Source organism: Asterias rubens, chromosome 2 (genome assembly GCF_902459465.1).
Source record: "Asterias rubens chromosome 2, eAstRub1.3, whole genome shotgun sequence".
In the NCBI taxonomy this organism is placed as follows: Eukaryota; Metazoa; Echinodermata; class Asteroidea; order Forcipulatida; family Asteriidae; genus Asterias; species Asterias rubens.
The window spans coordinates 16,986,820-17,014,628 of NC_047063.1; the positions used below are offsets into that span (position 1 = coordinate 16,986,820).

Here is a 27,809-nt window from a genome sequence, read left to right on the forward strand (position 1 = left end):
CTGAATTCTGTGGAAAAAAATCACAGGCATATTACTCGGGTGGGATTCGAACCCACGACCTATAGCAGTGTCATGCCAATTAGACTTTATTATTATTTTTTATTTATTTATTTTATATATATATATTTTTTTTTTTTTTTTTGGGGGGGGGGCTTTTTTTAGGCTATTCACTTAGAAGTCAAAGACTTTACCTTAAAATTAGCTGAAAGATCAAAAACCATATTGACAGTTTTGTATGGCTGAAGATGTCAGCTTTTTGGTTAGAGAAAATCTTATATAAAAAAAAAACATGAAATGTGTGTAACTACAGCTGCTATGACATTTCCCTGTGGGTTTTTTTTCCTGATGATATTATTTTACAACTCGTTTTTAGTGTGAGCTGTCTGACTGCTTCAATGAGCCCTGACATTGAGCAGACTATTACCATCGCAGTGGCTCCGGTAGACGGGGGTGCAGACCTTGCAAGCACGGGAACGGTGACGTTTAATTACAGGGTAAGTTGATGTTGTCAAATCTATGAATAGGGGTGCACCCCACTAAAATAAGGAGAAAACACAGTGTGAGCTCTTTATAAGTTTGTGTAGGCCCTCAAAATATTATGGTTAAGTGCCTTGGTATAACCTCATCGAGAAGCACTGTTTTTGAGTCCTGTGATAGAAAACATTCACCCTGGTTGTGAAGCAAAGTTAATCACTGTACTAGCCAAGATCCCAAGATCCCAATGGAGAGAAAAAAAGGAGGAAGTTTTTGTTTTAGATGTGAGAGGAAACCCCCTGAGAATTAGTCCAGGGAAAATCCACACAGTCAGGTAAAAGGGACTGTAAATCCAATCTCTCCCCCCCCCCCCCTGGCATGATGGGAACCGGGTTCCTAGAGGTAGAAGGCCATGAAAGATACCCAGCCCACCCGACTACCCTCATGATTTATTTTGTTCGTCTTCCTTGATGACAGAATCCTGAAATAACGAGCTTTGAGCCGGTGGTTGGACCAGCTGCTGGGGGTACTCGGATTAAGATCATGGGCCAACATATGAATACCGGCAGAGACATCACAGCTATGATTGATACAAACGTAGCATGTGACGTAATAACGTAAGTATGTCAGCTTCATGTAGGGTGCATTCGATTAGCTTCCCTGTGTCGACCCAACGGTGCTCATTCGGGTGAGCCCAAGAGCTAATCAAACGGTCACTTGCCCTCTCGAGGTGATGTCATGCACCTTGGGCAAGCCCCAAGTGACCCGTTCCACAAGCAGGGCACTGGGGGCTGACCTGGGTGAGCCCCTGGAATGACGACAAAGCTATTCGAACATACTGGGGGCAGACCGTCGACCCGGGGAAGCTAATCCAACGCACCCCATATTGTACCCATTTTTTGAATTAAAGATATGACACGATGAGAACGGAGTGTTAGTTGAAAGAGGAATTTATTATGATACAACTACAGAAATCATGGCACATGCCTTGGCCGTGCAACCGAGCTGGCATGTAAAAATGCATGACAATAAAGATTCTACACTATCCCTTGTTCAACTAATTTTGAATGAAAATAAGAGAAAAAAAAGAGGGTATTAATGCCCTGCTGGTTTAGTGTGGTCCAGCATCCCTCTCCACAGGGTTAGGGGTGGTGTAGCAGCAACAGTGACCCCCCCCCCCCCTATACCTCGCTCCCCAACCCCTGTTTTGATAGACGAACCCTGACAGGAGGTGTACGGTGTTTTGTAATGACCAGTTGTGATGAAAGGTGATATGACTTGGGGGTTTTTCACTGACAAGAACAACATCAAAATAAATGTTGGGTATGGTTGTATTAATTATCTCCACTTAAAATAATAATGTAATGGGAGACTTTTGGACAGTCTTTTTTCTTAGTTCTCACCAGTACTGCGCGTGCTTAGAGCTACGCGTGCAGCATGCAATATTGAGCATGTGTGCGCAAGCTAAGAGCCGCAAAAAAAAAAAACGTTTTGTCTGCTGCTGCCAGGGTCTCAAACGTCTCATTGAAAATAATCTGTACATGTCTTACCACCATCATTAAATAAATATTTATTGAATTGAATCAAAAATTTCAATACCGAAACTACAGTAACAATCTTCGAATTTTGTCTTTAATAAAGTAAAAACAACTCCCAGATTGTGTGCCATAGTGCAAATTCGACAGTGGGCAGAAGTGGTTTGATCTCTGTGACATTTGACGGAGCGGAGAGGAACTCGCAGGAGAGCTTCACCTATCAACCTAATCCAACGGTTTCTGCCATACAGCCTCAAAAAAGTGTTGAATCGTAAGTTTCTCATACAGTGTAATACTGTAATTTAATAAGACGTTTATTCCGTACTCTTGTTGGAAAATCATGAGAATTGATCAGTATACATATAGAAAGGCAACCAAATTAGAAGCGATAGAAAGGCAACCAAATTAGAAGCGATAGAAAGGCAACCAAATTAGAAGCGCAATATAAGTACAAATGATAAATAAATGACTAGTAAATAACTATTTACAAGAGCTTCATGCTTCTCCTCAATGAACCCAAGTCTCAACACTTCTGGTGTGACAGGTCTTTTTCTTCGGCTGCGCCACGCATCTAGAACTCTCTACCACTTAATTTTAGATCTTGTCTTTGTACTACAAAATCCAAATCTCTCTTGTTAGGGTTTATTTTGCCTCCACCAAGAATTGCGACATTTGACAATAAGGCATTCAAAATGCTGTCTCTTCTTTTTTATCTCTGCCAGAGGTGGACGTTTAGTGAATGTGACAGGTGTGCATTTCGAGCAGATTCAGTCGCCAATGATCGTAATGAGTGCAGATGGTGAAACTTTCAAAGAAGTACGTTGGTAATTGAGGCTCAGACGTGGTATTCTTCCCACTTTAAGGCCTGGGGTCGACTTCACAAAGAGTTAGGACTAGTCCTAACTTGGGACTAGTTCTAAGAGATATCAAAAACGTACAGCTATAGTCTTAAGTTAAAGTCGACTAGTCTGAACACTTTGTGAATTCCACCCATTGTCAAAGACCAGTTTTTATTTTATTTTATGCAAACCGCACGACACACAAGGCCTGAAGGCCACTTCAAGGTGTGGGATACAAATAAAATTTCCAGGGGCACAGTGCCACCTACTCCTAGGGCTGAAACAGGGTGTCCCCCCCTTTACAGTACACATGAAAATAGTACTCTCAATTTGGTATCCCAACATATGCATAAAATAACAACGTGGACTAAATTGATCATCAAAGTTGCAAGAAAATAATCATTAATAAAAGAAAAAACACAATTTTTGCACAAATTTGAATACTTTCAGATGCTAATAAAAGGCTTCAGGCCTAAAATCTTTTGAGTATTTGGGTGTAGAAATTACCTCTCTACTATAAGAGATTTTTTGGTGCAAAGTTTAAAATTTTAGAGCGTTATTTTATGACAAACAACATGCCATGCTCAAAAATCAGAAAGTTTGCACCGACTGTACGCCAAGTGTGACGCAGTGACACTCACACTACGCAAAAAGTGCATAATAGAAACTGGGAGTAGGTTTTAGCTTTTTATTCACACTCCGGTTCGAGCATCTGACTGGAGGATTTGCGGTCACCGGAAGATAAATATAAATAAATAAAAACCAAAATCTACATTTTTCTCCCACCGATAGGACTGCACTATGGATACAGACACTCTGATGATGTGCAAAACCCCCAATGTGATCTCAGCATTTAACGGATCAAGGAGTGCTGCAGACACCGAGAGTCAAGATGCTGGATTCACAGTGGGTTTCATACTGGCCAACTTATTCATCGAGCTAGACACGTTTACTTATGTCAAAGACCCAGTATTTTACCGATTTGAAGGAGATGGTAACATCCAGGACTTGGAGGGATCTAAACTACAAATACAGGTTAGTTTATTATTCTGTAACATTTATTTCAATTTTGTATACAATATAATAATGCACAAATACAGGTTAGTTTATTAATTCTGTAACATTTATTTCAATTTTGTATACAATATAATAATGCACAAATACAGGTTAGTTTATTAATTCTGTAACATTTATTTCAATTTTGTATACAATATAATAATGCACAAATACAGGTTAGTTTATTATTCTGTAACATTTATTTCAATTTTGTATACAATATAATAATGCACAAATACAGGTTAGTTTATTATTCTGTAACATTTATTTCAATTTTGTATACAATATAATAATGCACAAATACAGGTTAGTTTATTATTCTGTAACATTTATTTCAATTTTGTATACAATATAATAATGCACAAATACAGGTTAGTTTATTATTCTGTAACATTTATTTCAATTTTGTATACAATATAATAATGCACAAATACAGGTTAGTTTATTATTCTGTAACATTTATTTCAATTTTGTATACAATATAATAATGCACAAATACAGGTTAGTTTATTATTCTGTAACATTTATTTCAATTTTGTATACAATATAATAATGCACAAATACAGGTTAGTTTATTATTCTGTAACATTTATTTCAATTTTGTATACAATATAATAATGCACAAATACAGGTTAGTTTATTATTCTGTAACATTTATTTCAATTTTGTATACAATATAATAATGCACAAATACAGGTTAGTTTATTATTCTGTAACATTTATTTCAATTTTGTATACAATATAATAATGCACAAATACAGGTTAGTTTATTATTCTGTAACATTTATTTCAATTTTGTATACAATATAATAATGCACAAATACAGGTTAGTTTATTATTCTGTAACATTTATTTCAATTTTGTATACAATATAATAATGCACAAATACAGGTTAGTTTATTATTCTGTAACATTTATTTCAATTTTGTATACAATATAATAATGCACAAATACAGGTTAGTTTATTATTCTGTAACATTTATTTCAATTTTGTATACAATATAATAATGCACAAATACAGGTTAGTTTATTATTCTGTAACATTTATTTCAATTTTGTATACAATATAATAATGCACAAATACAGGTTAGTTTATTATTCTGTAACATTTATTTCAATTTTGTATACAATATAATAATGCACATTTTTGTAGGAATTGCAAAAGCAGTAATGGTTTTGGTTTAACACTCAAATCGATGTGTGTTAGCACTGTATCATTTTTACTTTCCTGAGTTCTTCTGTGAATAAAAATCGCAGGCAAATAACTTGGTTGAGGTTCGAACCCACAACATTTGCAATTCTAGAGCAGTGTCTTCTGTGAACAAAAATTGCAGGCTAATTACTCGGTTGGGGTCAGTCTACCCGCAACCCATGCGTTTTAATGAGCTTTTGCCCGATTTTATCTGCAGTGCTTGGTGTGTTTTTTCATGTGTGACCTCGGTTCGAATACTAATTAGTGCAATGTAGCAGTACATTGAAGTAAAGAGCATATCTGTCGATTTGTATGAAACAAATCGGTGCAACTCAAATTTTAAAAAGAGAAATTTGTATTAAAAAAATGGCTTTAAAAAGAAAGAAAACAAGTCACAAAAACACGACAAATTGTCCTGGTTTGAATGTCAGCAACAGTCCCAAAAAAAAAATACAAGGATAGATTATTTAATATTCTTCCTTGAAATGTTAAAAGCGAAACCGGATTGTACCTAGTCCAGTCAGGATACAGCGATTTCCACCAGTAGTCCAAAGCCACGTTACGAAAAAATCAACCATTAAACAGCATGGTTTTCCTGCACGGTGGTTGGCCGAGGATGGCACCATCCATAGCAGCTTGCTGTTTTTCTTGGGTTTGGTTCCCCCGACCGCCAGGCTAACGTTAGTCAATAACAAAAGTGCCTGGCTACTATGAGCTACTATATACATTTTGTAGTTCTTTCTGTATTTTCTGTATTTTCTGTATTCAATATTGCTGGTTACACTTGTTCACTTGAGACTTAATTGTTATTTTGCGCTATATAAAAACTTGTCGTTATTGTTATTGTTATTATTATTATTAGTAGTATTATTATTAGTAGTATTATTATTAATATTGTTATTGTTATTATTATTATTGTTATTATTATTATTATTGTTATTATTATTATTATTGTTATTATTATTATTATTATTATTATTATTATTATTATTATTATTATTATTATTATTATTATTATTATTATTATTATTATTATTATTATTATTATTATTATTATTATTATTATTATTATTATAACTTTTTTTTCTTACATGGTGTAGGGGGAGAGACTGGATGATGCACTGACTGAATCCGAAGTGAAGGTGTTTGTTGGTAGTGAGAAGTGTACAGTAGATGTCTTGGCAAACTCCATCTTAACATGTACACCACCCAAGAATCAACCTCGACCCATAGACTTTAGAAGTAAAACAGAGACCAGTAACTTACTACCAACTGTATATGTGAGTCTTCTTTCCATTTTTCATTTTTATTTTGTGTTTTTTATTCCTTTTAGCCATTTTAAATCTCTTCTCAAAATTGATCTGATGTCACAGGTTTTCAAGGACTCATTTTGTGGTGTCTGTTTTCTTTGGTTTTGTTTTGGGTTTTACTGCGCATTACAAGCCTTTGTTAGTATTTTTATTATTTACTGCTTGGGATTTGTGTAGGAACAAAACTTTTACTGATGGGGAAATGGAAGTTTAATATTAATGTTTAAAGCCATTATACACTTTCGGTACAGAAACAAAAAAAAGTTCACAGGTTTACAAATAATTTACAGGGTTTACAGAAGGTAATGGTGAAAGACTTCTCTTGAAATATTGTTCCATGAAATGCTTTACTTTTTGAGAAAACATTAAAACAATATCAATTCTCGATAGCGAGAATTACGGATTTTTTTTAAACACATGTCATGACACGGCGAAACGCGAGGAAACAATTATGGGTTTTCCCGTTATTTTTTCCCGACTCCGATGAACGATTGAGCCTAAATTTTCACAGGTTTGTTGTTTTGTACATAAGTTGTGATACACGAAGTGTGGGACTTGGACAATACTGTTTACCGAAAGTGTATAAGGGCTTTAAAAGAGCCGTCTTGCCAACAGCGGGTTTGTAAACACAACTAGAAAGTTTGTTTTACATACAATTAGTGGTTTATATCTATGTTTAATTGATCAACCAGGATTTTGAAGTGCATTTAAAACTTGTCAGCAGTTGTCGTTATAGTTGATCTATAAGACTTTAAAAGTAGCGAAGGACCAATACGATCAGAGAGAACACTCATTATTTGGCATAAATAAATAGTGCCAATCTTCTTTAATCGGACTTACAAGGAGTTGCAGAAGACCTATCTGAAGGCACCTTCAGGTATTTGTAATTGTAGTTTTTATAAGATTTGTAAATAGATTGAGACAAATTAAGAACTCACTCCGCGGTAGTGAAGTTAATAAGGATCCACTAAAAGCTAAAGTAGTAGTCCCGGAGATGTTTTACCTTCCGCCCAGGTAGTAGTTAAAAAGTAGGACAGTCCTTTTCAGAACTGAGAAGTCTCCTGAATTTTGAAAATCTACGCCGCAGTAGAATATGAGGCAAGACAGTTCTCTACAAAACAAATGTACCTGGCAAGTAGATACACACATGGTATTAAACTAATTCACCTGATTTCATCATCAGAATAATCTTGGATGCCATTTTGGTGGTCAATGTCACTGTGCGTTATTCAGTGAAGTGCGCATTTTAGTCAACGCGCGTTTACTTGTAAACCTATTGACCACCAAATTGGTAAGCGTGGCACAGTCGCTGCGTGTGACATTCGTGGAAAGAGTCAATAACCAAATGTATAATGAACCTGAATTATCCCCAGGTCCTATATGGTGAGGAACAAGTCTTGATTGGCTATGTGAGATATAATACAGAACTTAACCTGGGTCTGTTTATTGGCATTGCTGCTGCAGTGCTACTCCTACCAATCGTTGCGGTTGCAATATTCCTGTGGCGCAAACTACGAGGTTCTCGGAAGGAGATTGGGGAGATTCTGCTCCAGATGGATGATCTAGAGAAAGGAATGGCTGAGGATCTTAGAATAGGTCAGTTTGTGCTGCTGGAGTAGTAAAAAGTGTTTCTTGAACTCTTATTTGTATTATTTCATCTTGGAAGTTAAGTAAGAAGAACCAAGAAAGTGGGGAGTCCTCTTTTTTCTAGTTTATCTGTTGATAGTATAAAACATTGTGAGAAATGGCTACCTTTGAAGTAATGTAGTTTTTGAGAAAGAAGTAATTTTCCACGACTTTGATTTTGAGACCTCAGAATTAGATTTTGAGGTCTTGAAATAAAGCATCGATCTGAAAGCACACAATTTTGTGTGACAGGTTTTTTTTTTTTTTATCATTATCTCCCAACTTCAACTACCAATTGAGCTCAAAATTTCAGGCTTGTTATTTTATGCAGAAGATAAACCAAGTGAGAAGACTGGTCTTTGACAATTACCAATAGTGCCCAGTGTCTTTAAGCATTTTGTGGTACATCATTTTTCAACGAAAAATGTTGTTGTCACAATGAGACCCTGTCTTGATAAGCGGGTTATGTATAGTGTAAACTATTAAATCGATCTAATAAATGAAATAGTTATCTCCAGATATTTTATGAGTACAAACCTGCAAAATGTGGAGGACATTATTCAAAATATCTTTTGCTTAAAACAGGAATGAATAATCGATTGTTTTATTATTACAATATTTATGTTTTTTCCCCCACAGCCTTTGCTGAGCTACAAACCAATGTAACGGATTTAACCCATGATCTAGCTGGTACTGGTATGCCATTTGTCAGCCACCGACAGTACGCTACCAACATGTTATTCACTGGTCTTGACATCCAACCTACGACCTCTGACCCAGAGGTGAGTAAAAAATAAACTAATTTCTAGTCATTTCTTTATAAATATTTTGTGTTCAAGTTTGGGTAGAAAAAATGTGCATAGTAGAAATGAGCATGTTGTGACTGCTTGTGGAATGCAATGTTTCTGATGTCACTCTTTCTGATGTACTTTTATTTGTGTTTAGAATCCTGAAGAGAGGACGGAGAGGGCCATGGTACAGTTCAATAAACTACTTGTCAACAAAACCTTCTTGCTAGCCTTCATTCAAGCCTTGGATGATGATAAAAAGATCACTGTAAAAGACAAGTAAGTCTCTATTGATCTCTTGCACAAATGTCACACACAGCTTAAAGGATTTGGGTACTTTTTGTAACACAAAACACAATGTCTACTGATTTACATTAAACTTACATTGCTTGAAGATAATGATAGTAGAAAGCGTACCTTAAAATATTAGTTGCTGAGGTGCTGTAGTTTTTGAGAAATGAGTAAAACAATGTCATGAAAATACGCTTTTACATGCTAAAATAATTTTCGTCTCATGATCACTGAGACGAAAATTATTTTCATGACATTGTTTTACTCATATCTCAAAAACTACAGCACCTCAGCAAGTCATACTTTTACTGCTTTCTACTATCATTATCTTCAACCTGTGTAAGTTTAGTGGACATCTGTGGACATTGTGTTTTTTTTTTTGTCCTACAAAAAGTACATAGACCCTTTAAAGGGTTGGGGTATCTACAAACAAACAATGTCCTCAGATTTACATCAAACTTACATGGTTTGAAGATAATGGTGGTAGAAAGCTTCCCTTCAAATATAATTTGCTGGGTTGCTATTTTTTTTTTTAAATGAGTAAAGCAATGTCACAAAAATGTACAATGTATTGACGCGACTCTCCTGAAAACATTGGTCTGTGATTTTCACTTTTTAAACTTGACAACTATCGGTATTAAAGCTGAAAACTTCACATCTTCATTCACAGTGAGTAGGGATTCATGTGGTGGCCAAAATTTTAAAGATGTTCCACAAAAGGTATCAAAACCCTTGGACTGATGTCTGACATGCTGGTTATTTTGGAGTACGATGGCAAGCATGTTGTCCTTCCACTAAAATGCATACTTTAGTGTGTGCCTCGCACACACATTAAACTGGCGCAACTCAGATTATTGGGGTTAAACAAAGACAATTTGACTAGATCAAAACTTGAATCTGGCACCTACATACTAATGTGCCGGTGCTCTGCCAACTGAGCTATCTACTAATCCTTATGCTATTACCAACAGACTCAAAGCACCGTGCTTGCAAACATTGGATCTATTACAAATCTGTATAATATTCTTCATCCCCAATGCAAATTTAAAGCCATTGGACCCTTTCGGTACAGAAGAAAAGAAAAAAAAAAAGTTCACAGATTTACAAATAATTTACAGGGTTTACAGAAGGTAATGGTGAAAGACTTCTCTTGTAATACTAGTCCACGAAATGCTTTAATTTTTGAGAATTATGAGAATTACGGATTTGTTATAAACACATGTCATGACACGGCGAAACGCGCGAAAACAGGAGTGGGTTTTCCCGTTATTTACTCCCGACTCCGATGTCCGATTGACCCTAAATTTCCACAGGATTGTTATTTTATATATAAGTTGTGATACACGGAGTGTGGGACGTGGACAATACTGTTTACCGAAAGTGTATAATGGCTTTAATATGTGTTAGATCATTTGCGTACATGATTCTAAAACATAGGATTCAAACTGCTTCTAGCTACCTGGCAATTTTGGTGGTCTAGTTGGTAAGACACTGCTCGAGAATTGCAAAGGTTGTTGGTTCTAATCCTACCGTAGTATTTTGGCTGATTTTTTTCACAGAACTCGGGAAAGTACTGAGTATACAGTGCTATTTATCGGTGTAAGGATAACACCAAACATAATTTACTTATCTCATTATTTAATTAACTTTGTATGTGTATAACTTCAGGTCAACTATAGCATCCCTTCTGACGGTTATTATGATGCTGGAGAACAAATTGGGATATCTAACTGAGTAAGTAATTTTTGTTTTATTTTTTATATTAGCCCAACTGGAGGTTTAAAAAAATGTTTTACTTTTGTTGGGACGAGCTTGGCGCAAATTTTTGTGTTTACAGGGAATAAACTTTTCAATTCACAGGGGCTTTTTGGCAAAAACTTTGATAAATGTAGATAACTCCCAAACCGAAAGCGTCAGCAAACTAACATTTTGGATTTATTCGTTTGGTATGATAATGTAGCACTCTAATTTTTTAGAAGAAGATCTGAGAACCCATGAATCACCACTTGGTACACTCTTACAGGCAGAGACTCTTGGACATTATATAATTATAGGCTGCAAAAAATAGTTTGGGCCTGACGTTTCGACCCTATCTGCTGGATCGAATCGTCAGACCATAAACTATTTTTTCCATTTATAGCATTGGTCCTTTTGGTTGGTAAGCAGTTTGCAACAGATTATTTATTTTCTCATATATAACGGCTGTCACTTGTAGGATCAGGTGTGTGGTTTTTTTTTTCAAGATTTAACCTGATTTTGAGGTTTTTGCACTGATCTCCCTGCACAATCAGAGTTTTTTTTAAAGAGACTAAAAGTGTGCCATCACAGAGTTAAAAAAACTTGGCCCTTTTGACCAAACCAGATATCTATTTAACATGATGTAGGGAATCTGTAAACCACTTCAATTATTTATTGGTTGTTCTATCGGCTTTATAACTTCACACAAACAGACAATTTTCAAGTTGTTAAGACTTTTCGTGTTCGTACAATCTTGGCCAGGTCTTTGTTTTGTGTTTTCATTTAGTTTTCATAGTGGTTTTCTATTGTAGTTTTTTTAACTATTGTAATGTTTTTAGGAAATTGAGTTTTTTTGTAATTCACCAGTATGTTGCGATTTTTTAAATAAATAAACCATAAAACATTGTGTGTTTTTTTTAACAACAAAGAATCAAAAGATACAGGAAATCCTGAATTGGCAATCGATACTGTAAAAATTAAGATTTTTTTACTTTCAATTTCATTTTTTTGAAAAATTCAAACAAGCTTCTAGGGTTTTTCTTCTAAAGAAGACAGGAAATATACAGTTCAATTTGATGTACTTATTTTCTTGTTATATTTTCACCACCCACATGAGGTATATCACAAAATTTAGTTTGACATTTCCCTTGCTCTTTAAGTGGTTTATGGCGCAGCACTAGTACAAATCTAGGGTATATTCCTATACAGTACAGACTTACATAAGGGAAATAAACCAATGGACTGTGTGTGCCTTATCTTCAATTATAACACCCCTTGCAAGTATTCTGCCTGCTCATTGGTTTAGAGCGCGTCACATGACATGTCTTAATTTTGCTAGACGACGGCCGTGTGATAGTGCGCCGTGTGCTAGTCCGAAGACTAGCACACGCCGTGCAGTACCCAGAGGTCCGTTGCGTGTACGAGGATGATAAATTAATAGTCTGTAACCATTTCGGATTGCACGACACTACATGCAGCACAGTAAAAGTGTTTGCAATCTGTATTCGCATCGTCCGTGGATTGTAGCATTCAGGTCTGTAACTTAATAATAATAGTACAGTATTTAGAAATGTTTGGGGTGTTATAAAACAAATATTGACTGCTTTTACTCATGCAAAGGTTAAAAACTATGACTCCCTCGGTGATCCCACGTAGCGGGAAAATAGAACGCTCCGGGATCACCTCGGGAGTCATAGTTTTAATCATAGCACTCGAAGCAGTCAATATTTGTATACTATCTTCCTTGCATCTAAATATTAGTTGTAGCTTATATTGACTGCTCTTTTGTATCAGGAGCCAAATAAAAAAGATTATCAATTGCACAATGTAAATTAAGTTCACAAATGCCCCTATTGGGAATTACAGGGTTTGTGTGGTTGTGATGGCCCTGTCTGTCTATCAGGGATGAGATTTGTCAGTCTTTTATCTGAATTCAGACTTTTGATGTCGGCTTTGTGAATAAAATCACGCGAAATGTTTTCCACATATATAAAGAATTCCTGCTGTTTGATCTACTTCTCTAAAAGCTCCTCTGAATCTAGAACTCCTTAGTTCTTTTTTTTTTCATTCATAATCGGTTTATTATTTTAAAAACAAATTCCCATGGCGACCGGAGGTCGAATTACAGGAAAATATACAGAGATTAAAAAATCTGAAAAAATCACACTATTTCACATTATATTAAGAAATAATTGATTAAGGAGAGACAAATATTTGCAATGTATAAAATAAATTGTTCTGAAAGTTGCGGGAAAAAAAAAAAACCTGGATAAAAAAAATTGCTGGCACAGGTAGACAAAGGGCGCATAAAAAGCTGCATTCTATTGCAATTCAGTTATTAAAAAGGCGTGTGAGGTGAGGGAGAGGGCTCTATCTATAGCGCTCTGTTCGGCATTTCTGGTGTAGTCACCGGAGTGTGGGTTCGAATCCCGGTCGTGACACTTGTGTCCTTGAGCAAGATACTTTACTAGAATTGCTTCTCTTCACCCAGGGGTATAAATGGGTACCTGCGAGGGTAGAGGTTGATATTGTGAATGACAAAGCCTTTGGAGCGATATCAACTGTTGCCCAGGTTGTATACTCCCAAGGGAGCTGAGAAACATTAAAAAAGGGATGTTATTGGCCCTATGACCAGGGCACTAATGTAAAGCGCATTGATGCGCTGTATAAGAATTGGTTATTATTATTTATTATTTACCAAAAGGTGGAAATGGCATCATTTCAAACAAACCTTAGAATTTGTATCCCTGTTTCAGAGTTGTTTGTTATAACAATGACTCTCAGCCCCTGGTCTATTCAAGTGCTCCATCCAATGTATTGTGATTTATGTGATTTTTAAATTTCAGCATCATGATAACGCTGATGTCAAATCAAGTAGGGGAGGCTGTAGATAATAACAGACCAAAGCAGCTGTTCAGAAGGTATGTAATATCAAGAACTTGGGAATTAAATAACTCTAATACACCAATCCATTAGGCTCCACCCTTGGCGCACGCTTCATTGAGAAAGATATTTTCATCTTAAACATTGTTCTTCTTGTAGCCCCTTACCATGAGCGGCTATTAGCCATGTTTGGAGCAAACTGGCATGACAACAAAATAAAAAGAATTAAAGGGTGGCTGCAGTAGTTTTTTTATTTTATTTAAACGATTAAACATGACTTTTTAAACCTGAAATATTTTTTTATATTTTTTTTATTGGTTTTCAAGAGATTAGGGGAACCCATCCCGCCCCTAAAAGGGAGCCTTCTTGTGACGTCATGTCGGGAACCCGAGCCGTCGGGTCCCCTGGCTGTGTGCATATAGAGACGTGTGCACTGTGTGGCCTGGTACCTAGGCGCGTGTAGTTAGGAACCAGACTCTTTTTGCCAATATGTTTGAATTCCCGACGTGACGTCGATAGGGGGGCGGCAACAATCCACAAAAGGGGGGGGGGCATGACTTATTCGCTAATTACGCAAGTGAGATATGTCGAGGAAAAAACAAAACACATTTTATTAATGTTCAATACATATATCAGAAATAAATGACAGCAAAATTAACTGTTTTATTTTAATTCACTGCAGCATCCCTTTAAAAAAATCGCAACTGCCATTCCCACTTTTTTAGGAGTCAATGATTTTCTGAACTTAGGTTTCATATTTGTTAAGTTATTTGTGATCATTTTTAGCTTGAATGTGTCACTACTAATTATTATTAATTGGAGTTAGTTGTGTGGGAATTTGTTTTTCTTCTCCAATTTGCTTTGGGCAAATGTGTTTTATTGTCTGTGTGGTGTTTATATTTTTCTACATTACAGAGTTTCCCTCATAGTTTTGTTCGGGGGGGGGGGCAGGGGTGAAGGGATCATTTCTTTTTAGATTTAGATTGATTTGTAAATGTTTACTCTTTTCTGTTTCCAATTAGAACGGAGAGTATTGTTGAGAAGCTTCTGTCCAATTGGATCGCACTGTGTCTTTATGATCAACTTCAGGTAAAAACTTAAAGCCCTGTCGCATAAAAATGCTCTATACTATTGAAAGCTGTCGTAGGCTTCTCTTACCAATAGTTTGTATTGCCATTCATTTTACCAAAAGTATTCCCTGCCCTTTAATTCATGGCCTGCGAGAGCACATTTTTTCCAAAGGGTCCTGGATTTTCCAGAGAATCGGCGAGCGCGGAGTGACCATCATTTTAACTTTCTAACTATTTTGGCCATAGAGTTATTTATAAGACCTAGATGGCACTCTGGTGATGCTGCATGCACAAATGCGGTGGGAACTCAAGGAGACAAGTGCGCCATTTTGTAAGATGGACATCTTACAAAATTCTTATAAGTAACTCTATGATTTAGGCCTACTCTTTCTCTAATGTACGCCTCATTTTTAACATATAAACATATTTTATATTGAATTGCCTATGCAGGGACAATAAAGTTTTATCATTGTATTGTATTACCACATCACTTGTACTAATTTTTTTTTTTAAATGATCTCGACAGGACCGCACAGCGTTCCCCCTCTTCCTTCTCTACAGTGGAATAAAGGTCCAGACAGAGAAAGGGCCAGTCGATGCTGTTACTCGGCAAGCTCATTTCTCACTCAGTGAGGAACGTCTTCTGAGAGGAAGTGTTGACTTCAAGGAGATGGTAAGTAGGTCAATCCATCAATATTGTTTGTGTGTTAAACTTTGGCTGGTGTTTTATTTATCGCCTCATTTGCCAGGATACCTACTAATTAGTTCTCTTAACAATAATAAAAGTCACTAGTAAGGTTAAAAGTTTATTGTTTCCACGGTAACGTTGTAAAACAGGCAATAATATATACATGTTCCAAATAATACAGTTTAGCGAAGAGGAAAAAATACACTTTTATGATACTGCAGGGGGGCTCACTAAGAAAAAAAACTTATAAGCGTGAGTCCCAGACAGATACATCCCTTGAGCCCGAACCAAATACCCATGTAAGGTATTACAGGGCTCGTCTTTAACACTACCTTCCCCTTACGGCGTACATTGTCTAGTAAAAACTGCTACCACTTCTCAACTTGCCCTACTAAAACAGTTCAACCTACTTGTTTGAAATGCTCATATTTCTTCCATTCAGATAAGAGTAACACAATTTTTTTTATTTATTTTCGAGAGTTTGAGTATAACTTTACTTGCCTATTATACTGGTTGTGGTTGCTACTATTAATGCACCAGCAAAATGCAGTTGTGACCATACGTATTTTAAAATCAGGGCAAGTAAAACTCCTTGGGCGCAAGTGATTTTATAAACCCGGTGCCTACTTAACAAAAAGCTTAAAGACACTGGACACTGTTGGTAATTGTCAAAGACCAATCTTCTCACTTGGTTTATCTCAACATATGCACTAAATAACAAACCTGTGGAAATTTGTGCTTGATCGGTCGGCGAAGTTGCGAGATAACTATGAAAGAAAAACACCCTTGTCACACGAAGTTGTGTGCTGTCAGATGCTTGATCTTGAGACCTCAAGTTCTAAACTTGAGGTCTCGAAATCAAATTCGTATAAAATTACTTCTTTCTCGAAAACTATGTCACTTCAGAGGAAGCCGTTTCTCACAATATTTTATATTATCAACCTCTCCCCATTACTCACTTCCAAGTGAGGTTTTATGCTGATAATTATTTTGAGTAATTACCAATAGTGTCAACTGCCTTTACAAGAGCAAGGCCTGCAATTATTTCTTATAAGTAAGTCATGATGTCATAAAGATCACAGCGCTCAGGCAAACATAAAACCTCAAGGCTCCAAAGGTTTACCCAATCCCGTGAAGTTGGGTAAACGTTTGAAGCCAACTTTGTTTGTGTTTTTGCCATTTTCTGTTTTGTTTTTTAATATTGTTCTAAAAGTAATTAGTTACTGTTTTTAAAGAATTTAATGAAGATTGAATAAAATTCCTCCTTCTGGGGAAATAAATAATGAAATTTTGAAGCCTCAAGGAGTCAACTGTCTCCCCAAAATCTGTTCACACCTCAGTGAATGAAGCACCACCATGAATCCCTTTTAACTCCATTCTTATCTATATATTTTTCAGACATTGAAAGTTGTAGTGGACAGTGAAGATGGAGAGAAGAAGGAGGTACGAGTGATGGATGTAGACGCAATCCCACAGGTCAAAGAGAAGATTCTAGACTCAATGTATCGCAACAAACCTTACTCTAATCGACAGAGAGCATCTACAGTCAACCTTGGTAAGTCAAATGCTAGATAACAAAGTAAAGATTTTGACAGAGGTATTCTCCTGACAATTATGACTAGAGCAAGCTGAGACCAATATTTTAATAGTGGAGCTCAGCTGAGTAAGTCCCAACAGATTTTCTACCTTTTGCCCAGGTAGTAGTAAAAAAGCAGGACCGTTCCTTTTAGAGTCTCCTGAGTTCCGGAAATTTGCTCGGCGGTAGTAGAATATAAAGCAAGACAGTTCTCTACAGAACAAAATCTATAAAGGGCAGGCATTTCTGTCACTCGGGGCAACTTTTACAGGCAATTATGTGTAGCCTTCACCTTGAAGTTGCTGCCTGGTCCTGTGATGTTTTTTTGTTTTTTGTAAGTGTTTGTCTTTTCTCTGCTCATTAGTTTTAACCTAGGAGTTTTACAAAGGCACTGTACACTATTGGTAAACTACTCAAGTTAATTGCAAGCATAAAAACTTAATTTGTAATGAGCAATGAAGAGCTAAACAAATATTGACTGCTTAGACACCCTCGCATGCACACAACAACCACAGTTTGTAATACACCAGATGGTGGACTGTACTTTTACGGAAGAAGAAGAAGAAGAAGAAGAAGAAGAAGAAGAAGAGTGGCGTAGTAAAACAAGTCACGCGAGGTGATCCCCGGAGCAGCCGTTCTTCCCGGGGCTTTGCCTCAGGAAGATAGGCTGCTCTGCTGTGGGGATCACCAAGATCTTAAAATAATAAAAGACTTCAGACCTGAAGCCTTTTATGGGCATCTGAAAGCACACAAATTTGTTCAACAAGGGTGTTTTTTCTTTACTTTATTCTCTTGCAACTTTATTCTCTTGGTGTTTTATGCATATGTTGGGATACACCAAGTGAAAATATTGGTCTTTGACAATTGCAAAGGTATTCAGTGCCTTAAAGCTGATACATGAATTAACCCTTTCATCCGGGTTCTTAAAATAATTCCCTTTCAATCTGAACAGAATGGCGGCAGGGCAGATCTGGTCGTCTGGTCTTGCAAGATGCAGCCCTTCCTCAAATGGCACTCGGAGATGACAAGCAGACTGAGAACTTGCAGAAACTCAACACACTCAAAGAACTTGGGGTGAGTAGTCACAGTTATTGTACAAATATAATAGAGGTTGGTACCTTTTGTAGAGCCCCAACTCACTGTCAATTAACATGTTTGTAATGCAATATATCTGTAGAATGTTCAGCTTCGTAAGTCGTCAAGTTTTGTGGAAAGAAAACAAAAATTATTAAAATCATTCAGAAGAACATTAGTTTGGTGACATGGTTTTACTTTCTTAAAAACTGCAGCACCTCAGCAGGTAATATTTTATGCTGACTACTATCTTTAAAACGTGTAAGTGAGAGTAGTTGGGATTCATGTCAGGTTCAAACACTTGATCTACAAAAGGTATCAAAAAAATCGGAGCACACTGATCGAAACATTGAATTTTTTGTGGCTATAGTTCTTTCCACAGCTCTAAAAATTATTACATGTTGTTTCCGTCGTGCAAGGTTTCAAAATCTTACTTTGTGTATTGTTCTCTTTCAGATTCCAGATAACTCACTCATGGCGCTTGTCCCCAAAGAGACGCTCCATACCTCCATCAATGAAGCTACCTCAGGTAATTCAACAAAATGTCAACCAAGAGCCTTTTATTTAATTTTTTGTTTTCCCACAGTTTTTATTACGCGTTTTTATTACTCATTGATATGTTTACAGTTATTTACATTTATTTACTTCTTTTTTTATCTTCATGCACTTTTTTCTTTGCAATATTTGTATGGTTTTTCAAGGCCAAATAAATAAAAATTATAATAGAAGTAATTATAAAAAGTGTTAAAATTCAGAGTTTGAAAACATCAGGAATATCAAATGTGAGGCTGACTGTTGGTGTTCAGGCTGGTTCCAATTTCATAATTTTCCTGATTTTGTTTAATTAATGTGTGCTTAGTTTCTTGTCATTTACAGTAGTATTCTAATGTATTTATTTTTTTATAAAACATTGATTTTCAATATTTGATTTTTGTTGTTGTTATGTATTTGTTTTAGGACTCAATTCCCTTTGTGATCAGTTGTCTTTTGAAACACCGGGGTTAGGTTCACTTGGTCAGATTTCACCAAGAGCTGAAATTGCTCCAATACTTATTTTACCAATTAATTTTTTTCCATTCTACATAAGGTTATGGACCAAATGACGCAAACGTGTTTCCTCGAGATACTGAACAGGAAAATGGTACAGTCCTCTGGCATTTGGTAAGCACCTTGCTTTGAGGGACGCCCGTTAGTAATACTACAATAAGTAGTTTTTATACAGCGCTTTATCTATGGTGTCTCAACACACTTATAATGTATCAACATGATATTTCTAAAGAGGTTTTTGAAGTTTTTGAACGTTGAGACCCATTTGTATCACTTTAAAAGGGTTTACAAGGTGCTGCGAGGCATTCAGAATCCATTGCCAGAAACTAAGGTGCAAAACCCTGATACAATTTGAATAATTGAATCATAAATCATAAAACATTACACAAAATAAAGTAAACAACTATGTTTTGAAAATGTATTTGGGATTTTTTCTTGAAAGTTGGAAGAATGGTATGCATGTACCTTTCCACAAACCAGTGGCGTACCACAGAAAGAAGTGTACATAACGATTTTTAAAAATAGCTGTTTGGAATCAAATCAAAACCAAACGTTGTTGGGTATTTCGGTTGGCTCAGTGGTTTCTGTCCCTGGCTTTCACCTCTGTGAACCCTGGTTCGATACCATCCCTGAAGCCTTGCATGGTCTGGGTTTTAGTCCCTGGGTTTTCCCTTTAAACAAAAACATGTTCATGTACATCAAAGGTACACAAATTAAATATAACATAACAAAGCCTGGAGTTAGACCAGTTTTTAAGAAGGTAAAACGGAGAAAGATGCAAAAGAAAACTGAAGAACATCGTAAAGTGACATTCATAAATACCCCAGGCAGTTCTTAATCGCTTTTCCTATTGGTGGAGAGCATGTCACTTGGGGGTGTTTAAACGGTTGATAATGACACAGCTGAAGCTGTTTAAGACCGGCTGGCTTTATCGCACGACCACGACCCTGCCGGTTTTAAATGGCCGTTTTAAGAACACGTCGCCTACTCTTTTATTGCATTATTAAAATGCAAAGTTTTGATTTGACTGTTGCAGGAAAAACCTCAAGATGATGTTGAGGAGTCTGAGAAGCAGAAGAAGAAACGGCAGAAGGAACTAGCTCTGACTGGAAACAAGAAGAGCAGAGATATTACGTTCCCTCGTCTGCTCACCATGAAGGTATGTGTGTGGGAGTGGATGAGGTTGGTAATAAGGTAACCTTGTTCTCAGAGCTATATGGTCAATTTAAAGCAACGTCATGTGCGTAATGATCAAAAGATCATCTGAAACATGGGGATACATTTCAAAAACTAAACCAAAATCAACAAATTAATGTTTCCCCTTTCACTTTTGGTGTCAAAAACATCGTTCAAATTCCTATGATAATTTATTTCACTTTTGACCTTTACAGGGTATAAATCATCCAGGATTATGTAGATAACATGTTCCAGGCTATCCAGACGGTAGAGAGCACCCCGCTGGCCATCAAGTATCTCTTTGATAATGTATTTGACCTTTGACCTTTGACCTTTCCAGGGTATCATCCAGGACTATGTAGATAACATGTTCCAGGCTATTCTGACTGTAGAGAGCACCCCGATGGCCATCAAGTATCTCTTTGATTTCTTTGATAGTCAAGCGAGTCGTCATGATATGGAAGACCCAGATATTGTACATATCTGGAAGAGTAACACGTATGTATTTAAAGAATTAAAAAATGTCAATCAAAAATGTTAACGGCTTTCAGCCAGTTTAGATATTAAATAATAATACAAAATAACCTGTATTCATTTGGTGCCAAAATCCGCCTTAAAAGATGTAAAACAAAAAGACAATAAACATTGCGATAAATATAAAACTTGAACTGTAAACTGAAACAGGAAGTTCATGAACCCCTCAAAAACATGGAACTATTAAAAATGGAGTCCTAAGAAGGAGTGGAAGGAGAACAGTAATACACCTCATGGATTCAGACAATGCAAATTAGTAAAAGAACTCATTAAATAAAGGAGTAATTAATTAAATAAAAGGACATAAAAGTTAAACACACTAAGGACCTGGCTGTTCCAAACTACTGTAGCAAAAACAATAAACAGAAAAACAATGACTGAAATTTTTAATAAAAGGAGTAACAATGAAAGGTATTTCAAAGTGAATGATTAAGAAAGTTTTTATCATAAGTAAAGCATTATAGAAAGTTTGGCTGGGAAATATGCTTTTCTGATACAGGCAGTGGACACTATTGGTAATTACGCAAAGTAATTATTAGCATAAAACCTTACTTGGTAACGAGTAATGGGGAGAGGTTGATAGTAACATTGTGAGAACAACTCCCTCTGAAGTGACACAGTTTTCGAGAAAGAAGTCATTTTCCATGAATTTGATTTCGAGACCTCAGATTTAGAATTTGAGGTCTCAAAATCAAGCACCTGAAAGCACACAACTTCATGTGACAAGGGTGTTTTTTCTTTCATTCTGATCTCGCAACTTCGACGACCAATTGAGCTCAAATTTTCACAGGTTTGTGTTTTTATGCATATGTTGAGATACACACCAAATGAGAAGACTGTCTTTTTCATTTACTATTAGTGTCCTCTGTCTTTAAAGCTCAATATCAAATATTAAAATGTCCACAGATTTACACATGACTTACATTGTAAAAAGATTTAAAACCTCTTTTAACATATTTTTGCCCGACATGCTATATACTTTTGATGCTTCTTGTTGCTCTCTTTTGTTCAGGTTTCTTGATGCTTCTTGTTGCTCTCTTTTGTTCAGGTTTCTTGATGCTGCTTGTTGCTCTCTTTTGTTCAGGTTTCTTGATGCTTCTTTTTGCTCTCTTTTGTTCAGGTTTCTTGATGCTTCTTGTTGCTCTCTTTGGTTCAGGTTTCTTGATGCTTCTTGTTCCTCTCTTTTGTTCAGGTTTCCGTTGCGTTTTTGGGTAAGCAGTATCACCCATCCAAACTACATCTTTGACATCCGACCTACACCATCTGTTGAGTCAAGCCTAGGGGTCGTAGGTCAAGCCTTCTATGATGCATGTAACAAATCTGACCATCAGCTTGGATGGGTAAGTAACTTTGTAAGATAAACATTTGTTTTAAATGAAAGCCCATTTTGAAGTTTACAGTGAGAAGTACACTGATTTCATGATTTCAACATAATTTCAGGAGCTATAAAAAATAACAGTTTTGTGGTTCGCCCACTTTCTTCATAACAAAAGTTGATAAAAAACAGACTGCAATCTCCATCAAATTTAAGATTTAATGACGTCTTCCATTGAGCTGTGTGCTAAAATCGTGCCTGCAGGCTGTAAAACCTGGCTCTGTGTCACTGCATGGAGGTAGATGGTCTCTGTAACTCTTTGTGCTCATTGCACGGGATATGCTTCAGGATATGAGATGACATTGGTAGGGATTTATTATAATAACAATATTAAAGTCTTATATAGCGCACGTAGCTACCAAACAAGGCTTAAGGCACTAAGTATATACAAACTTCCAGAAAGATAGGTTACTACAGTGATGAATTCTGAGACCCAATTATTTAGCACCTTTAAAGGTTTTACAAGGTGCTACAACGCATTAAGCAGCCACAACGAGAAAAACCGGGGCGAACCCCTTCTCTTTCGATAAGTGCACTGGGTTCTGTTACATGCGTTACACAACACATTGGACCAACGGCTTTACGTCCCATCTGAAGGACGCAGCAATGTTTAAGTGTCTTGCTTTAGTACGCAAGTGTCACGGCTGGGGATTTGGGAGGGTATTCTTGGGTCAAGTGTCCTAACAATTTTGGCCCGGATTGTAAGTCTTTTTATGGTTTTAGTGGTTTACTGCTTGCTTGTTTATTTGTTTTATTATTATTATTATTTATTTATTTTTATTTTTTTCCCCCAGGAATCCTCAGTCAATAAGCTTTTGTATAACCGTGAAGTAACTAGATACCGTGGTCAGGTTGAGTCCTACTACCAAGGCATTGCAGACATGGAGAGGATTGAGACCAGCGACCTGCAGAGGGAGTTTGATAAGACGTGTCAGGTTAGTTCACAAAGAAATTTTGTTCCAAAATGAGATAATTTCATTTCAGGGACCTGTCTTATCCCTAGGGCCCATTTCCATACTGCTTAATAGTGTTCTGCTTAGCAGAAATTAACTTGATACCAGTCACACATTTTACATATTGCATTTTGGTGGGTAATCCTTTTTTAAAGCTCCTTTTGTGCTTAAGCAGCTCTATAAAATTGGGCCCAGTTCTTTACGTTACCAGTTTAGAACCATTGTTTAGCTTGTTATGTTTGGTGTTTGTTTGGTTGTTTTATTTCCATTCATACTTTCATACATACAGATAAAAAATAACATATGAGCAATACAAAATGTATCATAAATTGTAGAACAATACAATACAGTATGAATGGGGCTGACATACAGAGATGTACCATCTGCACCTGGCATCCTGCTCATTTGTTTTACTTTGCCGAGAATTGTTACGAAATATTCTGCCTGGTTTATTTGATGAGATAAGTTGGTGTGATTAATTAGAGCAAACAAAACAAAAACACTTACTCATACACACTCATCAAGGCTTCGTTTTTAAGCAGCTGACTTTTAGTCTGTGATTTCCTTGTATTTAATCCACAGAACTTTACAGGTTTGTTCAGCAAACTCAGTACCTTGCTGCAGCTTTACGAGTTCACCAATCGCAACAAAGATTTGGTAAGTTCATCCTTCATTCTCCTTTCCCTTTGTTACTTTGCATTATTGGCTTATATTTATAGTCTTGGCATTTGGGTCTGAGGCAAGTTAGGCTTGAAGTCCAACAAAGTGATCATGAAAAGTAGAGCTTTAGATTGTTAAGTCCTCCAAAAATCAATGACCAATACAAACTTCTTGGTTGAGAAGCACTTCAACTGTTGATAGTATAAACTATTTTGAGAAAGGATTCCCCTTCATGAAGTAATTAATATAAACACCAAAACTTATGAATCTGAGAAATTATTCATGCATGAATCATTTCTCAAATCTATCTTAAGATCTTAAATAAAAGGCACTTTGTATAATTAAAAAATAATAAATGCATCAGTGGTAAAGAATTATAATTTTGTTTATCCCTTACCCTGCTGTGTGATTGTTATTTTTTTAACTGAATTTAGTGTTGAGTTATCTCCTTCGCAATATTGCTACTTTTTAATGGAAGAGAAAAGAAAAGGATCACTTAAAATCAACAAAAATGTAAATTTAAAAAAACTGCTTGATTAGATTCAAACAATGACTCAAATATTTGCCTCCTTTTTTAGCTTCTCAGGGCCATGGAAGAGGATGACATCTGTGAGCAAGAGAATCTTTCCTACGAGCTTGAACAAGTGGACACTATCCTACAAGATGAGTAAGAGGACAATTCCCACTAGCCACTGGCTGTGTAGGTTTTCCTACGACATCATCATCACCTCATGCACGTTTGTTCGTCACATTTTTAGCACTATGACATTTTCAGTACTTTGTAAGCTATCTGTTATTACTTACATTTGGTGCACAGATATCGAGTGAATATACCTTTATCACGGTGTGGTCATCTTGATTTTACTCCATTCCAACTCATTGTAACCAAATTGAGGCTGGACGAAATAATAGTCTGGTGTCAGCATGCGCGATGAATGTTAGCATTAATTACTGCTATTGGAAACAGGGAACATGACCAAGATGGTGACAGCATGATAAATGTCTATACACCTTGTACATGTATATGTATGTATTTTCTAAAAGAAATTATTGTATTTGTACTTGACACTTTATAAAGCACCTGTGACCTTTTTAACAAAAGTATTTTATGCAATGTAAAGTTTATTATTACTAATATTATTTTATTACATTTTATTACTACTGTAATTGTTGTTGTTATTATGCATCTATAATATATATTGACCAAGAGAATCTTGTCTTTGACAAATGATAACCAATAATGACCAACTGGTGTGAAGCTTGTCAGCTCATTGCCTTCAACTCAGTTCAAGTTACCTCACCGAATGTTTGACTGCCATAAATTGCCGTTTACTTATTATTGTGGAGCGGTCTGATAGTCTAATGCACTGCAATCCAGTCTGGGTATCATCCTTTTCATGTCGCATTGTGCTGTTGTCTTTGGATGTGAAAATCACTCACTATGTGCTCCACTTTCTAGAAAGTTCTAGAACTTATTATAGTTCAAGTTATAATGAATTAGAATAACAGTAGAACTTATTGTTCTAGTTATAATGAATTAGAATGAAAGTTAGCTTGATGTACTGTATAAATATTTACTACTTTTATTTTTAGTGTACGATATGTCACAAGAATGTTTACTTAAAGTTGTTATTAATCTGTGTTTTACTTACAAATCCGCAAGGAACTCGAGTTTGAAATTAAGTGGTTTGTGGATTGCAGGGTATAAAGTATTGACCATCAGCCAAAACAAATGGTTTTCTTGATTACATGACTTCATAAATTAATTAATTATTTCATTTATGAGGCATCCTTGGCTGATAAATTCTGAAAAAAATTATGACTTTGAAGTTTCGTTAACTTTAAACCAGAAGCTGTTTTTCTCTTGCCAATATAACACCAAATCTGAAAACTTTATAAGTGTTTAATTCTAACATTATTGCAGTTATTACAACCTTGCCAACTTCTTGATTGCTTCGGTCATCTGTAGGAGAATTATGAAATGGAGAGTGACAACTTATTTTGAAGAAAGAAATTCTTCCAAAGTATCTAGCGCTCTTACCACACTGAATTTGGAGGAATTGAATTGTTGTTGACTGCAAACGAAAATAGTGGAGCAGTCCAACATGGATTTAAGATTAAGATAGACAGGATAGAACATTTGGGGTTTGAAGTGGATTTATATGTAACTGCACTGGTCAACCTCTAGGGATCAGTCTAAACAGGAGTGTGGGGTTGAATTTGAGGATCTTAGGATTTCCAGTGTTAGTTACGGTGTATCTGTATTGGGCAGGCGTGTCGCAAAAGGCAGCTGGCCATGTCCACCTTACAATTTTGCATAACACGATACATGCGATGACTATATGGTAGAGTATTAATTTTGGTTTCACCCACATAGTTATAATAATAATAATAATAATAATAATAATAATATTGAAGTCCTATATAGCGCACGTATCTACCAAACAAGGTACTCAAGGCGCTGAGTGTATTTAAACTTTCAGAAAGATAAAATTATGTTATTGCAGGGATGAATTCTGAGACCCAATTATTTAGCACCTTCTAAGGGTTTACAAGGCTACAGCGCATACAGCAGCCACAGCCAGGAACACCGGGGCAAACCCCTTCTCTTTTCGATAAGTGCACTGAGTTCTTTTACATGCGTTACACAACACATGGGACCAACGGCTTTACGTCCTATCCGAAGGGTGAAGCAATGGATGTGTATTGGCACATTTTCTCAGTACTTTCCCGGGTTTTGTGAAGGAAATCACAGGCATCTCGGGTGAAGCAATGGATGTGTATTGGCACATTTTCTCAGTACTTTCCCGGGTTTTGTGAAGGAAATCACAGGCATCTCGGGTGGGATTTGAACCCACAATATTTGTAATTTTAGAGCAGTGTCATACCAACTGGACAATATGGTACTTTTATACAAATATATACAACTCGTGACTGCCACCCCACCCCCCCCCCACCCTTTAACTGAATGATTAACTTTCTTCTTATGATTTGATAGAATCAAGAGCCACCGAACTTTCCAAACATAGGTGCAGTACTTTATAAAGTAATTAGAATGACATAACTGTTATGTAAAGATATTTAATATAAAGTATAATTGAAATAGTAGAAGTTATGAAGTATTTGTATTTGATTAGCTAGCCACTAACATTTGAGTATTTTTGGAGCTGTATGACAGGGTCTGTTTGTTTATATGCATGCCAACGTTTGTTTAAAATTTCAAAGATATGTTGTTGTTGTTTTTGTTTTTTTTCTTGTCTTTTTTCATGAATTGGATGAAGTGTTTTATAGTACTTATATGTGTAGTTGATGGAGACGATAATGATTTGGATTCTTAATAGTGAGATTAATGTTGTTGGTGCATTTGAATAGTTTGTGTGGCAGTCGTGTTTTTAGGCAGAGTATTTGTTTTATGCAGTTTTTACAAGGGTGAATCAAAGCATTGGCCCCTTGCGTCTGTACCTAGGAGTGCGTGTTCGCGGTCAGAACCAATAACTGTCACGGTGAAATCGGCCATAGGTTTAACACTGGCCAATGACCGAAACACGTACTGGTGACAGCTTCTAACATTTAGACATGTAGAAGAATTATGTCTTTTAAATATAACAATCTGAATTTGTTCTAAAGTTACTGATCTTGCCTTTGATTAAGAAAATGCAAATGACAATTTTCAAATTGACAATATTAAAGACAGTGGACACTATTGGTAATTGTCAAAGACCAGTCTTCTCACTTGCTGTATCTAAACATATGCATGAAATAACAAACCTGTGAACATTTGAGCTCAATCAGTCATCGAAGTTGCAAGATAATAATGAAAGAAAAAACACCCTTGTCGTACGAAGTTGTGTGCTTTCTGATGCTTGATTTCGAGACCTCAAATTCTAAATCTGAGGTCTTGAAATCAAATTCGTGGAAAATTACT

General features: G+C 36.2%; 1 protein-coding gene across 1 annotated transcript in view; it reads left to right on the forward strand.

Annotated features, from left to right (window-relative positions):
* The window catches only part of LOC117305213 (plexin-A4-like), a 71,185-nt gene extending 45,425 nt beyond the window's left edge, over positions 1-25,760 (forward strand). The window contains exons 15-37 of the mRNA XM_033790035.1: positions 374-494; positions 952-1,091; positions 2,116-2,280; positions 2,732-2,825; positions 3,641-3,883; positions 6,197-6,376; positions 7,780-8,002; positions 8,672-8,814; positions 8,978-9,099; positions 10,780-10,845; positions 13,695-13,769; positions 14,754-14,820; positions 15,328-15,474; positions 16,888-17,044; positions 18,018-18,139; positions 18,596-18,668; positions 19,227-19,300; positions 20,223-20,345; positions 20,703-20,860; positions 22,089-22,236; positions 23,066-23,206; positions 23,807-23,881; positions 24,463-25,760. Coding sequence (XP_033645926.1) covers positions 374-494; positions 952-1,091; positions 2,116-2,280; positions 2,732-2,825; positions 3,641-3,883; positions 6,197-6,376; positions 7,780-8,002; positions 8,672-8,814; positions 8,978-9,099; positions 10,780-10,845; positions 13,695-13,769; positions 14,754-14,820; positions 15,328-15,474; positions 16,888-17,044; positions 18,018-18,139; positions 18,596-18,668; positions 19,227-19,300; positions 20,223-20,345; positions 20,703-20,860; positions 22,089-22,236; positions 23,066-23,206; positions 23,807-23,881; positions 24,463-24,555 — 2,950 coding nt within the window. The 3' untranslated portion in view covers positions 24,556-25,760. The remainder of the gene's footprint in view (positions 1-373; positions 495-951; positions 1,092-2,115; positions 2,281-2,731; positions 2,826-3,640; positions 3,884-6,196; positions 6,377-7,779; positions 8,003-8,671; positions 8,815-8,977; positions 9,100-10,779; positions 10,846-13,694; positions 13,770-14,753; positions 14,821-15,327; positions 15,475-16,887; positions 17,045-18,017; positions 18,140-18,595; positions 18,669-19,226; positions 19,301-20,222; positions 20,346-20,702; positions 20,861-22,088; positions 22,237-23,065; positions 23,207-23,806; positions 23,882-24,462) is intronic.
* The last annotated feature ends 2,049 nt before the right edge of the window (positions 25,761-27,809 follow it).